General features: G+C 35.3%; 2 protein-coding genes and 1 long non-coding RNA gene across 4 annotated transcripts in view; 2 read left to right on the top strand and 1 right to left on the bottom strand.

Annotated features, from left to right (window-relative positions):
• LOC108370457 (uncharacterized) overlaps nucleotides 1–1,959 on the bottom strand; it is a 12,697-nt gene extending 10,738 nt beyond the window's left edge. Inside the window, exon 1 of the long non-coding RNA XR_001848639.1 lies at nucleotides 1,948–1,959. This is a non-coding gene — a long non-coding RNA (uncharacterized LOC108370457). The remainder of the gene's footprint in view (nucleotides 1–1,947) is intronic.
• The window catches only part of LOC108370456 (C3 and PZP-like alpha-2-macroglobulin domain-containing protein 8), an 11,246-nt gene extending 7,192 nt beyond the window's left edge, over nucleotides 1–4,054 (top strand). The window contains exons 2-4 of one of the 2 annotated variants that reach the window (XM_017625785.1): nucleotides 2,068–2,469; nucleotides 2,539–3,030; nucleotides 3,584–4,054. In XM_017625785.1, coding sequence (XP_017481274.1) covers nucleotides 2,068–2,469; nucleotides 2,539–3,020 — 884 coding nt within the window. In that variant the 3' untranslated portion in view covers nucleotides 3,021–3,030; nucleotides 3,584–4,054. Of the gene's footprint in view, nucleotides 1–2,067; nucleotides 2,470–2,538; nucleotides 3,066–3,583 lie in introns of both variants that reach the window. The other variant, XM_017625786.1, reaches the window with a different exon arrangement.
• LOC108370454 (uncharacterized) lies at nucleotides 3,034–3,573 on the top strand. Its single transcript, XM_017625783.1, has 2 exons — nucleotides 3,034–3,045; nucleotides 3,103–3,573. The coding sequence occupies exons 1-2, from the start codon at nucleotides 3,034–3,036 to the stop codon at nucleotides 3,571–3,573; spliced, it is 483 nt and encodes a 160-aa protein (XP_017481272.1).
• Nucleotides 4,055–17,630: the final 13,576 nt, after the last annotated feature.

Below are 17,630 nucleotides of genomic sequence, written 5' to 3'. Positions count from 1 at the left end.
TTTTCATTTTCAATTTCATAGATTGTTTATAATGACTTTTGCTAAAATTTCAAAATCAAAAGTTATCAAAACAAATTCTATGGGACTGAGAAGTATTATTTTCTACTTTTTAGTCCATTTATAAAAGCGTTGTATATTAAAAAGTTTTTTTTTATATTATTTATTTTCTACTATTCTTCCTGTCTGAATAAAATTTTGCAATAGATATTAAAATAATTCAACGATATTAATAGAAAGGTGCACACACATGCATTTACATATGTATGTACATACAAACGAGCACCAATTAATTTTATTTAAAGAAATGGCGTGTCGTCTATTTCCGCTGTAGCAAACGTAGTACATAGGGCGACATCTAGATGTCATCTACCTCGCCCTATTCAATACAGATGTCGCCCTATGCACTATGCTTTTTTATAGGAACTTTTCAAACCAAAGGTTTTATGGTGTCGGACACACAACATTGAAAGTTTCTGGATCCACAACATTGAAAGTTTCTGGACACACAACATTGCAAGTTGATAAAAGCGTTGTAATAAAAAGAGTTTTCTTAACAGGCTTAAACGCCAAATTATTATTATAATTAAAGAAATGTTTGAACGTCTTCCTTTGCATAATTTAGAAACATAAAGCCACTGCAACGTTTTAAGTACTTAAATTGCAAATTGTGTTTTGAAGAGGTCAGGAATGAAGTTTATATTCGGCACATCAATCAATCAACTGAACAACCGGGTTTTGGGTATTTCAGTGATCGGAGAGTACTTATTGTTGTAATCTAGAATAGTCAGAGATTGCACCTTCAAGCCTGCAAAACTTCGGGGAAATTATGGTTGCACTACGACAAACCAAAAACTTCTTCAGCCAAAATGTGCCTACAGAACATCTCACAGTGCCGCAACTGCAATTCCTGGGCAAGTTGAGATCGAATCCTAGCCCTTAAGTGAGCGTCCTCCGGTGGAAGAAGAATAGAGGTATTAGCAATTTTGTTACTCACTCCAAAGGGTTCTGTTTTGCGATCGCCCTCTGGGCCACGTACACCTATGACAAACTTCCACACTCTATCTCCTACGAGATTGCTGGGAAAGGCATAATATTGTGAGAAGTGTACAAGTGCCTATTCAACAGGTCTCCATACGAAGGTTGGTTGGCATTTACCACGCGCAAGCGTTTGCTATTCTTTGCTTTGACCTGAAATCGATCTAATACTAAATTAACTTTATATCATTACAACGAGTCTTGTAAAGGGTAATCTAATTTTTTTTTTAAGCAAAGCGTGTACATCTCAAACATTATAGAGATTTTTAATACATTCTGAGTCTCATCAACAAAACATAATACAAACTGAGTTATTCAAGAGGAAGTTACGCGGATAGTCACACAGTCATTGATGGCTTCAATTTACTAGGTAGGTAGCCGTTGTGATACCACGACTTCCATCCTGCCATCCTGAATTCTTGAAGATGATTTTCATTCTTCCTCATAGATTTTGCAACGTCTGTAGCATCTATGGTAAGGCACTGCCGTTCTGCGTATGCTTCTATTAGCCAGTTGTATGTTAGAGAGCCAATTATGTGAGATATATCCTCCCTCTTTAGAATATATAAGCTTCAAGACTTTTTCGATCCATCCTGGGCCAAGTCTACCTTGAAATTCGACAGGTCGTAGGTGGCATTCATCTCTCGCTTATGCGAGTACAGTTGTCTTAAAAGCAGTTCGCAAATGTTGAGCGCAAATTTGAACAATGCAAACACTGCTTTACGAACTATTTATTTCAGTTCAACATTATGACTCAGTCTTCACTGCAACAACAAAAAAAAATGTTTTTTTTATATATTTGAATCCGCAATCAATTATCACCTGCATATAGACCTAATTAGCAAATGTATAGCACTCGTACTATAATAAATATTGTCAAGAAAGTGGAGAGTTTGACATTTCTCTAACAACTCCTCTACCACAACATGCTAAGTTTGAAATTGAATCACGCCAAAATCGTGCTCATTTATCACCATTTATCACATCTTGAAGACAATTGATTTTTAATTAACATTTTCTATAATCTTACAGAGATCAACACACCCGATAAATTGGAATACCAATTCCATCCAGTCTCCGGTACTGTATTCAATTTCAAAGTGCGTGCCGCGCACGATGCTCACTTGGCATTGACCTCCGCGCCAGTGGAGGCCGATCCCATATATGAAGTTTTTATTGGTGGCTGGGAGAATACCAAATCGGTGATCAGAAAGAATCGCCAGAAGCCTGATGTGGTGGAGGTACATACGCCTGGCATCTTGGAAGCCAGCGAATACCGTGGTTTCTGGATACGTTGGTACGATAATGTAATCACCGTAGGTCGTGAGGGTGAGGCAGCCGCCTTTTTGTCGTACGATGCGCAAGACTTGTTCCCCGTAAACTTCGTAGGCGTATGCACCGGTTGGGGTGCCAGCGGATCGTGGTTGATTGACGGTAAGTGAGCTTAGTTTAATAGCATATATAAACCTTGATCTAACACGTTTTTTCTTTGTTAAAACACAGATGCTCCACAGGCCAGCGCTCCCGCCTTTGGCTTCGCCCCACCCTGTGGCAGCGGTCCCGGTTGTTGGGTACCAGCCGCCAACGGCACCATTCCGCCCAGCGCTGTTGAGGGTGGCTTCGATGGCAGCGAACAATTATATATTGGTCGCGCTCGTCACGAGGGTGACCTCATTCCCGGTAAACTACATCCATCACATGGTGTTTGTTACATTGCTTGGGGAGGCGGCGAACACGGTCATGGCGAATATGAAGTTTTGTGCTCAGGCGGCGGTCAATGGGTGCCCGTAAAGGATGGTAACATTCCACCAAATGCCTTCCCTGGTGGCGAGACCTCTGACGGTGAGCCGCTATTCATTGGCCGCGCCACACACGACGGCACCATCACCGTGGGCAAAGTTCAGCCATCGCATGGATGCTGTTACATTCCATATGGCGGTGAAGAGGTGGCCTACAAGGAGTTTGAAATCTACATTGCGGCCTAAACGTGTTAACCACATGACTGCACGCGTTAACAATTTATGCAATAAATATCTATTTTNTTGTTAAAACACAGATGCTCCACAGGCCAGCGCTCCCGCCTTTGGCTTCGCCCCACCCTGTGGCAGCGGTCCCGGTTGTTGGGTACCAGCCGCCAACGGCACCATTCCGCCCAGCGCTGTTGAGGGTGGCTTCGATGGCAGCGAACAATTATATATTGGTCGCGCTCGTCACGAGGGTGACCTCATTCCCGGTAAACTACATCCATCACATGGTGTTTGTTACATTGCTTGGGGAGGCGGCGAACACGGTCATGGCGAATATGAAGTTTTGTGCTCAGGCGGCGGTCAATGGGTGCCCGTAAAGGATGGTAACATTCCACCAAATGCCTTCCCTGGTGGCGAGACCTCTGACGGTGAGCCGCTATTCATTGGCCGCGCCACACACGACGGCACCATCACCGTGGGCAAAGTTCAGCCATCGCATGGATGCTGTTACATTCCATATGGCGGTGAAGAGGTGGCCTACAAGGAGTTTGAAATCTACATTGCGGCCTAAACGTGTTAACCACATGACTGCACGCGTTAACAATTTATGCAATAAATATCTATTTTAAATGGAACAAGAAAGTATACACATATATGTAAAGTAAAAGCGCACAAAATGCACTCAATTAAGCGAATAATGTTTATAATGAGACTCGAATGTATTGTTGATCAAACAAATTGTATTGAAAAATATTTTAAAAGAGAAGCAAATAATCTCAATTTTGTTAATAAGTGTTTTAATAAGGCGCGCAAAAGTTATGCATAACGATCAATTATGGTATTTTATTCCATTGCTCTCAGACTGTTAAAGATAGTAAACTATTTACTTCGCTTTAAATTTTGTATTTATTTTTTGTCAAATCAGTTGCAATGAAATGTTTGAGAAGTCTAATTATATTTTTGTAAACCCATTGATATTTTCACACTCGAATAAAATTTGTGATGAGTAAATGTTTAATATAAAAATATATTGTTGAAAAACAGAAAACCTACAAAAGTCTTTAATTATTAAAGCGTAAAATTATAATAATCACAGATCGGTAAGTACTCAATATCTAAACGCTCGCACGAAAGTCCGCCAGCTTAACAAAACTTTTTGTGTACATTAGACCGTACTCAAAAAAAAACTTCGCCATACACCCCGAGTCTAAAATATTTTTGGAAGGGAATTTCGAAAAAAAATAGTCTGGCCGAACGTAGCGCAGTGGTTCCAAATTAGAATTTACTGTTCAAAATAGTCTAGAGACTTCATTTTTAAAACCGTTTTCGTTATATTTTTAAATGAAACTTTTTGAGATTTAGAAGAGAATTGTCGAGCCACATTTTTGATTGATTGCGTTGATTTTGCAGTTATTTTTAATGAATGTTATATGATAAAAAAGTGGTTGAATACAATTATAGGTTCCCCCAAATAAAAAATTACAAAAAGAAAATTGGAATGTTATACAAAATGTTTTTTATTTTTTTATTTTATGAAACATTTGAGGTATGCAGTTTTACAGCCGATTAAGTTTTAATATAGTAAGATGGAAGTTTCGAGAAGGTAAGAACTTGCGTTAATTTTTATTAATATTTTTTTGTTGGCGGTGCTAGATGTTTTTTTCTGTTTTCAATCCCGTCAAATTTTTTGTTTGCCACTTTTTTCACTTTGGGGAAACTCTTAAATTGTGTTTAACTACTTTTTATTACGTAACATTCATTAACAGGAACAGTAGAAACAATTTTCTTGAAATTTTCGAAAACCTCTGCACTTTACACTAACCATAAAAATTCAAAAATCTGGCTCGACAAATCTCTTTTAAATGTCAATTGCTTTAATCGAAAAAAGTCAAAGACGTTAAAAAATGAAGGCTCTTGCCTATTTTGTACAGTAAATTCCAATTTGGCACCACTGTGATAGCGGCCGCCTTCTTAAATTTTTCATCATTTACAATCGGATTTTAAAGCATGATATACATAAGTACATACCATTCATATCGATGTTCTAGTCTCGAGGGGGCCAGTTGTTTTTTTTGCTCCAAAGTTCATTGAACTAAGTACACCCACACTAAAATACCACCCTTAAATAATTAAAGTCTTGCTAAGGAAGTACATATTGTGTTCAAATAGAAATAGTTAAAAAAAGCCTGGGAAAAAATTTGTGCATTGCCCAGGTTTGGTAAAAAAAACATTTTTTTTGGCTTGGCCTTGCAAAATTATCTACCGGTCTAATGTACATATAACTCACCGCAGATCGGTGATAATTTCTTATTCTTCTTTTTATTTTACTCTACAATCGTTTGTCGGCTTGGGTCGAGAAAAAAGCTTCGCCAATTGCGTCTCCCCTTTGCGAAGTAATACCAGTTGTACAAGCGAAGAGCAGGCAGGTCCTTCCGCACTTGGTCCTTGCATTGTGTTCGTGGCCGCCCTTTCTTTTGTTGTCCACCGGTTGTCCACTGGAGCTCTTCGTCATCCATGCGTACAACATGTCCAAGTCCATGTCGGTAAAAAGCCCGACAAGTTCGTCATTCCATTTTCTTCGGAGCACGTCGCCAACGCAAACAGGGGTCTACTCTGTATTACGATTCGAAACTCAATGCGATTCGAAATACATAGTGTGAAGTATTCGAATCCGAATCTTTGTTCTACATCGTCCATGTGTCTGCGCCCAATAAAAGGATAGGCAGTGTGAGGGATTTGTAGATCGTAATTTTTTTAGTCGAGAAAGGGTTCTGCTTTTCAATTGCCTACCGAGCCCAATGTAGCACCTGTTTACAAGAGTTACTCTTCGCTTGATCTCCAGGCAAGACAAAGTCCTTCACTACCTCAAAGTTATAACTGCCAAAAGTGAAATGTGTCCCAAAACGCGATGACTCTTTTNACAATCGTTTGTCGGCTTGGGTCGAGAAAAAAGCTTCGCCAATTGCGTCTCCCCTTTGCGAAGTAATACCAGTTGTACAAGCGAAGAGCAGGCAGGTCCTTCCGCACTTGGTCCTTGCATTGTGTTCGTGGCCGCCCTTTCTTTTGTTGTCCACCGGTTGTCCACTGGAGCTCTTCGTCATCCATGCGTACAACATGTCCAAGTCCATGTCGGTAAAAAGCCCGACAAGTTCGTCATTCCATTTTCTTCGGAGCACGTCGCCAACGCAAACAGGGGTCTACTCTGTATTACGATTCGAAACTCAATGCGATTCGAAATACATAGTGTGAAGTATTCGAATCCGAATCTTTGTTCTACATCGTCCATGTGTCTGCGCCCAATAAAAGGATAGGCAGTGTGAGGGATTTGTAGATCGTAATTTTTTTAGTCGAGAAAGGGTTCTGCTTTTCAATTGCCTACCGAGCCTAATGTAGCACCTGTTTACAAGAGTTACTCTTCGCTTGATCTCCAGGCAAGACAAAGTCCTTCACTACTTCAAAGTTATAACTGCCAAAAGTGAAATGTGTCCCAAAACGCGTTTGACTCTTTATGTTTTGCAAGGAGCTACTTTGTCTTGTCCTCATTCACCGCTAGACCAACCTCTTTTTCTTCTTTTTCCGGGCTGTAAATTGCTGCGCTAACGTTCCTGCTTTCAGGACAACGATGTCAATATCATCTGGATACGTCAGCGGCATAGTTCTTTTGCTGTATATGGTACCGCTGCAATTCGGATCAGCAGCTCTTATGACGTTTTCCAACATCAGATTCAAAAAGTCACACGGGAGGAAATCGCCTTGTCTAAAACTTGTTCGATCTCAAACAGCACTGATGGGTCTTTCCCAATTTGGACGGAACTGAAAGTTGTACTTAATCTCACTGTACATAGCCGTATTAGTTTTTATCTTCGCGCTATCAAAAGCAGCTTTAAAATCGACAAAAAAAATGGCGTGTATCGAGTCTATTCTCCAGAACATGGCGTGCTGTGAAAATCTGCTCGCATTGCATTATACAGACGACGAAGAAATAGAAAACGTCGAAAACTTTCTCTGCCATCTATCATTGGCTAACTGAGACGACAATATGTCCCCTGAAATAAGTTTGACGATTTGATAATGCTTAATTCTCAAAGGCCCTAACCAACACTTTCTAAATTAAAAAAAAAAAAACAAAAATATTTACTACATGTCTCGCAGATATGACTTGAGGAGAGATTCCTAAAGGAGTTAGCCTTCATAAAACACTTCATTTTCACTTGAGGTTTCAGTATTCTCAAATTCTCCACCGCTATTATTTATTTTTAGAATGCAAATGCTGCTTTGTGACACATTTACCAAAAATCGCTGGTAACCTCCTGAAAAGAATACGAATGTTTTTGAAACTAACTTGTGAAAAGAATGTTTAAAGCTCTATTCACTTTGAGCAAATAATTACGAAATTTCAATCCATAAATTTTCTAAAATTTTGCCACAGCCATGGCTACGCTACAGGAGACGAAACAATGGCGGATACAGGAATGGCCAAAAAATTTAGGCTAAGCTATTTTTAGAGAAAGGGAGGACAGAACCGCAATTTTTGGAGATAGCTAAAAATTCTGAATAATGTTAGCTTTCGTCTTTTAGCATTTTAGCCAGGGACGTGAACCGGATGAAAAATTTGNCCCCCCCCTGTATCCGCCACTGAGCAAAATGTACACCAAAGTGAGGCTGCTATTTAATTTTTTTGCTATCACATGCTTCAATTTTCACTATTTATCACCATTGAAATGGACTATTTATCACCAAAAAATTTAGGCTAAGCTATTTTTAGAGAAAGGGAGGACAGAACCGCAATTTTTGGAGATAGCTAAAAATTCTGAATAATGTTAGCTTTCGTCTTTTAGCATTTTAGCCAGGGACGTGAACCGGATGAAAAATTTGGTCGGTTCGGTTCAGCGGTTCGAACCGTTTTTGCACTTTTGGATTGGTTCGTCAAAGGGGTTTTTTGGTCTTTGAACCGGGGTTTCGGTTCGGTGCAACGGTTCGAGAAACAAAAAAATAACGCGCAAGTTTAAGTGTCAAGTGTCAAGTGCAACAACGCACAAGGTTAAGGGTCAAGTGTCTGTCAAATGAGATCGGTTGCCTTTACATTTTATATTGTCACATGGTAAACAAACATAGTAGGTATTACCATGTTTAACGAAAAGAAAAAAGTACGTACATTTATCTATTGAAAATTGGTTGAAACGAACCTTTAAACCTTTATAGAAAGTGGTTCGGTTTTCGGTTCGGATCAAACATTTGTGGAAAATTTGGGTTCGGTTAATGGTTCAGTTAATTAATAGAAAAAAGCGGTTTTCCGGTTCAAAACCGGTTCACGTCCCTGATTTTAGCGATGGTGAAAGTGAGAATCCGGCAGCTGGTCGACACAGTTGGCTTTTTGATTTCGAAGAGAACTTCATCAGCAAGAAAAAAGTGTTTTCAGATCTAAACAATTTAGCATCCTTTCCAAATTGTTTTCCGTAATTTTAAGTCTTTCTTTGATAAGAGTTTCATGGACTTCCGCAAATATCAGCAGCACCATGTTTTTTCAACATGGTTGACAACCGTGAAAAAGCTTTTCTTTTTTCGAACATCCAATCAGCCAAACTTCAAACAACTCGCCTTTTGTAATAGCATGATAGCCGGGAAAAAAACCATTTTTCTTTAAAATGGCTAAAAACGGCGGGTTAAGTAAAATATAATCAACTCATTACATATAAATTTATCCATTTTGTTTGCCGAAAGTTAACGAAATTGGGACAGCTCATGTACATAAAATCATAAATGGAAATAAATCAGAAAATTTTTGAGGCTATGCAAATAAGTCAGTTTTTGCAAACAAATAATAAAAAGTCCCTTTTTTAAATTGGGGCATAGGTTCTCACTTATAGTTTTGTTTTCCATATAAAATTTTCCTTTAATTGTTCAAACTGTACAAAAAAATGCACTTGAGTCTTACAAAATAAATCGGTTGCGCAAACAACGTGTCAATAACGTTTTGAAAGCGTAACTTTGGTTTACGAAGTGAAGTTTCTGTTATTTTTGAGTATTTCCTACAGAATTGCTACAAAAAAATAATGTAAAACTGTCTTTACGAAATTGGACTTTCGCACAGCCAAAAATGAATCATTTGACCTAATATGCATCCTGAAAAAAATAAATAAACAATCGAAAAAATCGCTTAAAAAATTGTATACACTCTAAAAAAATTTTAAGTGCTTCCCCATTCAAAGTTGAAAGGCGCCGAAAAGCAGTACATACTTTCTTTAGCTCGAAACGACTTTTTTCAAAACTGTGCACACGATTTCTTTAGATTTGGCATTAATTTTTGTCACACATTCTTTATAACATTGTATATAACGTATGCACTTATTTTGGATATCACATTTAGTGATGAGCGATATTTCACCACCGGTGATTTTATCACTGTTGTTCAAACAACGCTTATAGTGACTGCTACTGCTAAACTATAATATCAGTGACTGGTAGGGATAGCAAAAAACAAGCAAAAAAAAATTAATTGCAATTTATTGCAATTATTGAGAAATGGTCGATAAATCGAATTTTTAAAGAGACTTTTTTACAATGAGTATTCCCAAAACCAATTTTCCTTAAAAAAAATCGATATCTCTTGTTAATTAGCCTTAAGTAAAATAAAACGAGTATTTTTAGCGGCGATAATAATTTATTATTTAACCAAGTTTGCAAAAACAAAAGTTTGATGATGATAAGCGTTTTGTTATGAAGCGGTTGCGTTTCTTGGTGGCTGCAGCACCAGAATTTTTTCGAAAGTCCGTAAAGTTTTGGGTAAATAGCGTCGATGATGATCCGCTTTACCTCTAGGACTTTACAATTTAACTAAAGACTCATTTCATTTGGGGGTGACCCAAATCATCATCTTTTCGCCTTCGTTTGTGTACAAGAGATTTGTGAGGGGCCCAAAGATCGAACTCATTTTCTGCTGATTCTAATGACGACTCGCTACCCGTTTCCATAAGATAATCTGCGCACATTATTTAATTTCGCAAGAATTTCATTACTGAGGCCAATGCTAACGGATCTTTGAAATGAACCTCGGGTAGAGTAAAGTTGATGCAACTGACAAAAAAAGAATGCTCGATGGATGGATGGGCAAAAATTATCGATTAATTTAATCAAATGATTGCCATCCCTAGTGATTGGTGATTTTTCTACTCGCATGACATTTTTAAGTAAGCAGTTTGATTTGCTTGATCGCGTTATTTGCGTTTCAGTTTTTTATTTCAAAATTTTTGTCAACGAGTAAAGATGGCAATAAATATTAATAAAAACCGAAGTGAAATATGTAAATTTTTGAGCGGATAAATTAAGCCTTTCCCTACAATCATTTTTTCGACTGAAATCCCTACGGGTAGAGAATTATTCTTACATTTCCTCATTTATTAGAACTATTACTATTATTAAAAGAACTAGCGATTGCAATAGCCATAAAATATCACTGTGATTTAAAAATCGCAATCACTCTTTTCACTGATACTAAAAAATCGCTATTTCGCCCATCACTAATCCCATTCTTAAGTTATGCATTTAATCAACTAATCATTTTCATGAAAATTCATGTAGTTTTCTTCAAACCACTGTCATTTTAATTTTTATTTGGCTTAAATAAAAAAACAACTTTTCTGTAGTTTTCAGACGATGCCCCATTGAGAAATCTTGTACACCATCTTGAAAAGAAAAGGCTAATGGATGATTAATATCCCCGCGATTTTGTATTTTTTTTTTTCGAAATTATTCTTTAGCGTGCACTTTATGATGTATGTACATATGTGAAATAAATTTTTTTATAAATTTCATATCCGTCAGAAAAACCCCAACCTATTTATATGTACGGTGACCATATTTTCGGCAGCCGAATACGGGACAAAAAATAATTTTGCCTTTTTTCCACAAAAGCTAGAGGAGTTTAAAACTTTTTCAATGTTCCCAGATTTATTAGCCCTTAGCATATTTCTTTGGCATTAATTTTTCGATTCGAACTTTTGTGAAAGCAGCACATAGAATATTTCTCAAAATTTATGACATTTTTTATTAAGAATTTTTCTTATCTTTAAATTTTATTTAAAATAAACACGTGTGTTGACTCCTGTTCGCTTTTATGTACGATTACGATTCTTATCATTTTTACTAGGTAACAACAAAAAATTTTTCAAAAAAAAAATTATGGTTTTGCAAAAACCAATTTTTAGATTTTCCGCAATTTTTTTAATTTTCAAAGTTTTTAAAATTTTCAAATTTGTAAGGAAAGAGCATGAAAAATATTACTGCATTAAAAAAACAGAATGTACATATGAATTACATATATATGGCGCTACATTACCCAAAATACGGAGTTTCCTTATTTTCAGAAAAAAACTTCTTGCGACTTTCGAGGCGTTTTAGCGGGCATCAAACCTATTGCAAAAAGTTCTTTATTTTATCTAGTAACCACAAACAAATTTTCAAAAAATTAAAAATTATGATTTTGTTAATTTAAAACATTTTTAAAATTTTCAAGTATGCGAATTTAGAGCATCAAAAACACTTCTACAATCAAAAAACCGATTTAAAAACTAATGATTAAAAAAACAACTAAAAAGATAAAAAAAAATGTTTACCGTTTTTCTCCAAAACAACACTTTTCCCTAAAATTTTCAGATGCTCGTAACTCTGCGATTTTTTTTTTTTGCAAAACGAAAAAATACGTCTCTTTATTTTTCCTAAAAATATAAAAATCATATTAAACTTCATGCTGCAATAATACAAGGTGTTGCATGTTGGCAGCTTCTCACTCTAATTCCGCCATATTGACTGCCTTAGGTGAAACAGTGTTACTTCTTTAACAATTCTTTGCATAATAATATAGTTGAATGTTTTTTATTGTTTCTCGGTATACACATTTGGTTTTCTTAAAAAATTATTATATCTTATTTTATTTCATTTCATTGCGAATATACTATAAAAAAGCAAATTTCGTTTAGAAGAAAATATGAAATTTTATAATTTTCCCCCAAATGGGGATTAATTTCTTCCCGTTTTTCTTCTTATTCCACTGAGCTAAGGCAGCATCAAATCGAGCTGTCACAGCGTCCAACACATTGTTTTATTGCATTAGGATTAAACTTGATTTCGAATTTTGAACCCATTCACACTGCATGAATTGAAATAAATAGAATCAGCCCCTATTAAATATGCTTTGCGCCACACAGAATATTCAATGTCAAATGCGTTGAAAAAAACCTTTGAAAAGCTAAATACTAGTGAAATTTCTTACAAAATTTTAACAACAATCATTAACGTCCAATTTCGGTTCATACTCACAAACACCCAGTTTTTATACGCAAAATTATAACTTCAGAAACCATCTACATATTTACGTATTTATGTGCTCCTCGTTTCGAATCACAAGCGTCCAGATTTTAAAATAAATATGAATCATAGAAATCTTAGGCATGCCATTTTTATGAGCTATTAAAAAGCCAAAATATCGAATACGGGACATTAAAAAAAAAAACAACATTTGGCGTCCCGTATGAAATAAATAACTTACCAGGACAATTGACGAAAAAAGAGGACTGTCCCGTATAATACAGGACGGATGGTCACCGTATTTATATGGGATAGTTCTGATTGCTTTTATTAAGTTCTAAGCTCCTATGAAGATCAAAGGAAATCTTTAATTCATCTCTTTCGGATTGCAATAAAAAACAACAAAATTTCTTAGTTTTAATTTATTTTTATTAATTTTGTAAAACTCGATTATTAAGCTAAATATATATACTGTATAAGTACATATGCATAAGAGTAAGTACATGTGTACATTATTTTAATGTATGTAAGTTTGTTTTTGTAATTATCATTAATGTATGTTTTTTGTTTGTATGCTCATATAATTAATAAGTATGTTTTGTTTCTGTGTAGTTATATAACGATTTTTTAAAAATTTCAACTTTAGTGTTTTTTATTTTTGTTTTTATTAAATTTTTTCAACGATGATTTGTCGTAAAATATTGTAATATTGAACCAACTCACATACCTTTGGTCAAAAATATTATTCTTTCTTAAATTTCTTTCACTTTTCGACTTGTAGACTTTCAAGCTACATAATACTCAAGGATGTATGTATGTGTGTACGTACACAAGTGGTCTTAGAACTGCTTGGGTTTGTTCGTAAAAATATTTATTTTACATTTGGTGTGAAAATATAAAAAAATTTAAAGGCGTTTGGTTTTTTAGTATTGCACTAAAAATTCGATTTTTTTTATTGAACATTAATTAGAAAGTTAAAAGAAAAATAGTATTCAAAGAAAATTAAAAAAAGAAGTAAAAAACAAATGTAAGAGTATATGTTTTGTCTAAATAACTTAAATATAAATTATTATTGTATTACTTAATTGTTGGCGTGTTCAAGAAAAAAATTTTATGTTTTTGTATTTATTTTAATTTGTCTATATTTCGACTTCATTCAAAACAAAAAATAAACAATAAGACATTTATTTGAAAAAGTTTGGTTGGTTTTAAGGAACTTTAAAAACTGAATAAATGAACCATTGAGGAGCTTTTATTAATCACAATTTTAGCAAGCAACAACTGCTCCGCAAATTTAACTTAAAAGACCACTTTCTCTTAGGCCAAAAATATGTAAATCAGTCAAAATGTTTTATTTTGCTTGATAAAGCAACCGTCCATTGCTCTTTATGATGAAATTACTTTTCAAGTTTACGGTTTTCTTGAAAGAGCGTTTGGTTTATCTCTTTTTGATCATAAACAAGTGAAAGCAAATTTATTTCGATTCATGCGATGAATGCACAACTCTTTTCGAGAGCGTTAGACGAACTTTGTTGCCCCAAATTTAACAAAACGTAAACGAATTAAAATCTTTAGTTTTTGCAATCGTCCAGAGGATGAGTGCAATAACCTTCAAGAAGTGCGCAAATTGGTCTGAAGGATGTGAAGCTGGTCACAACCCCCAAAAATTTAAGTTTGGAAATTTCTGGTAGTACTGTGAATCTAATCCTTCTCACTCGCTTGGTATGAAAATGCGAATCGAATTAGATTCGTGCGGATGGCATCCGTCGGATACCGCCATAGCCACGAATAATTGCTCTAAACAAAACAAACCACATGTCTCATAAGTACGGTGACCATTCGTACCGATTTTGGCGAGCAAGTACCGATTTTGAGAAAATTTTCCCGCTGAATACTTTTTAAATGTCGGGACGTATAAGTGCCGATTAAACTCAGATTTTTGTTAAATAATGGATCGAGTATCTAATAGCAATCAAACTTCAGTTGCGTTGCCAGTTGCCAAAACGATATTACAGATGGCAACTGGAAACTTTTAACTGATAACTGCAATTGCTTCAAAATGTGTATACAGGCGACTACATTTTTGTGGTTGCTGGGAATGTTTTTGGAGCGTATTTAGGATCGAAAATTGACAAATGTGTCATATATTTTACTTTTAAATAATTTGAACGATGTTAACATTTTGCAATGCAGTGTGCTTTTCAGAATATGGTGAAAATAACAAAACTATAACTTGAAACGAACACTGATTGCAAATTTTTTCCTTTAACAACTGAAGCGCCTCTTTTAAAACTACCGACACGCCAAGTTTTACAAATTAAAGTCATTGCTGTGGCACTTCCTTCTGCGAAAAATCGAAGAGGTGCGCAAGCTTTTATTAGCGGAGGTATTGCAGTTGAACGAAGTGGTTCATCTGTTTATTAACTAATTATACTACAGCTTCTTTTGGAAGTCCTCAATATGCTTTGAAAATGAACGCAGAACGATAATAAAAGAAAAACCTTGAAAGCATTAACTTCTGCTTACAGTGCACGCGGTAGCTCTAGAGGATTGGAATTATCCTTTAAATGTCGCCTGATTTAGTCCGCGTTCATGCACTTCTCTTCCTCTTAAACAAATAATTGTGATGGATTTAGCTTTATTGCTGTCTTTTCTTTAAAACTCTTCATTTCAATAATTTAATTTTACTCGCCCAGCTTGTTTACAGCTGCTTGCTGGTTGTCGAACTGTCAAATTTCAATTATCGATAACTCTACAGCAACTGACAATAGTTGCCATTCGTAATACAAATTTTCTTTCCAGTTGCGTTGCCAGCTGGCAACCGAACCGTGGTTGCGTTGCTATCCGTAATCGACCCATAAATTTTGTAATTTATAAATCTTCTTTTTTTGATTATTTTTTCTAAAGGTTTGTTTTAGTTGATACTTTAGAATGATGTAAAAGCAAAAAGCTGAACCGCTTGCCACAATTATTGAACCAATTAGTTTTCAGTACCTCTTCGTTGTGACTACTTGTGTAACATAAATGTTGCCAAAAGTGGTTCTGCAAAATTTAAAAAAAAATACACAAAATATGTAAGTATAATATTTTTTTTAACAAAAGGGTTAGGTTATAAAATATAATAAAGAAAATGAAATAATTGGCAAATGTTTTTTGGTTCTTTTGTTGAAAACTTTGTAAACATTTATAAGCAAGATTTCATAACGTTCAAACTAAAAATCATAGACGTTTAAATTTTATACCAGTTCCTATTTAAGGATTATCGAACAATAATACGGAGCCAAAAAAATTTTTGCCACAAACGCTGTAGCACTTTCCTATGAACATAGAATATAAGGGAGCCATAAACATAGCATCCTTATTTTCTATGATCTTTGGCTATATTGCAGTCTATCATTCTTGCTTAATTCTTTACGATTTTTATATTTACATATTTTTTAATTTTCTTTTTCTTTTTTAATCAAACCATACTAACTTGACCTTAGTGAAATTACAAAAAATAATACTAATTCCCTCAAAAAAGGTATGAAAAATATATATTTTGTGTATATATTCCTGCGATAATTTTTCAAGTTTTTTCTCTTCTTTTTGTTTTATGTTTTTTTATTCTAAAAACAAAATTGTATGTCGATACTTTACAAATTTTAGTCCGGAGTTTTTTTTCCTGTAAGTTCATGAAAAGTGTCAAACGATCAGCTGATTTGCATGTGCAAGCAAAAACAAACAGCGGTGAAAACAAAGTACCTTATATTTGTAAAAAAAATGGAAGTTAACAACGAAATGTGTGAATATGTATAGATTTTAATAATTATTTAGTGATATTTCAGCTAAATCAGTCTTGTACAAATGACATGTAAACAAACCGTTTTTACAGGAAATAGTGCTTTTTGCGTTCCTATGCACTTCTGCATCTGTTCTCCTTTTACTCTCATTTGAGAGAGTAAAATTGTAGTTTGACAGTTCCACAGGTTTTAGTCCGAAGTTCAAAGGAACAGACTTAATAATTCTACTTCGTCAAGCAAAGTAAAACAAAACGTTTTCACCGATTGAGTGTGCTTTGAGGTTCATGGAAAAAAGGTAAAAATTACCTTATAGAGCTTCCACAGGGCGTTAGTTTACTTTAAAGTTCTAAAATGGCAGGATTGGAAATGGAAGACTTTGGAACGTATTGGAAAGATCTACAAAGGCGCATATAAAAATAAAAAAGGTTCCCGCGAATGATGGTATTTTAGCAAGGTTTCTGCATTGGATCTCAAAGCACACATCGAGCCCAGTGCCACTCGGCTTGGCGTCGCTTCCCGTATACACTAAGGCCAGTTTGTTTCAAAATCCGGTTAACACAAACCGGAGCTAGAAGCTCCTGTTAATAGAACAACTGCTTTTTCAATCACATGTTATATGCATGAGTCGATAATGTTTTTTAACAAGACATTGAACAAAGCGGCAGTAAAAACATTCGGCCTATCGTCATCGTCGACGATCGTCAGCGCATCAGTAACATGGCTGACAATGGCCATATCGTCTCATTACTGACGATGACGATATTCAACATAGGGCGGATTGCCTATTTTACTCGCAGTTGTTGCATATTTTTAGGCTCACGTTTTATTCATTAACAGCAATATTGCCAGCAGATGACGAAACTCGCTGGAATGACGACTATCATTACTACATTCGCCTAAAAATATGCGACAATATATATTTGATATTAGAAAATACTCTATCAAAGCAGTGTACTACATTTTCAGAGCATTTTTTAACGTATAAAATATATTTTTTTATTGCATATTTTAAGGGAAAAAGATTATGACGGCAGTCATGCGGCTAGTTTTGTCACTTACTTTGGATAGGACTGAAAGAGATTTTTGGTGGTGGAAATTTACCGTAGGGACCCGTTGCCGAACTCTTTTTTAAATATGTAAATGCCGCTTTTCATTTTATTCCTAATGCCGAATTTCCACTAGGTCACGGTGGAATTATAAAAAGTGAAGTAATTAGAGTGAGAAGAAATATTTTGACACTGCCTTATTTGAAAGTTTGCCTATTAAATTTGACTATAAGGCAGCCGAATGTCAGAAAATAAAGCGAGAAAGCTGTTTTAATACTTCACCTGTTTATTGCGCCATGCACTAAATCTTTAGACAGTCGGAAGTTTTTAATAAATCTGTAGGCTAATTTCTGAAAGGTTTTTTTTTTCAAAATATATTCGAAAGACTACACTTAAACTCTTTTTAAACATTTTCTACTCCTCGCCAGTTTACTTAACTCTCATCCTCTGACGAATCGTTGAACCAGAACTCCGTTGTACTCGCTTTCTTTTTTACT

Source organism: Rhagoletis zephyria, unplaced genomic scaffold (assembly GCF_001687245.7).
Source record: "Rhagoletis zephyria isolate East Lansing unplaced genomic scaffold, Rhagoletis_zephyria_1.1 Rzeph_scaffold_04251, whole genome shotgun sequence".
Taxonomy (NCBI): Eukaryota; Metazoa; Arthropoda; class Insecta; order Diptera; family Tephritidae; genus Rhagoletis; species Rhagoletis zephyria.
The sequence above is the reverse complement of the archived record's forward strand: the minus strand, read 5'-3'. Positions and strand labels throughout refer to the sequence as shown.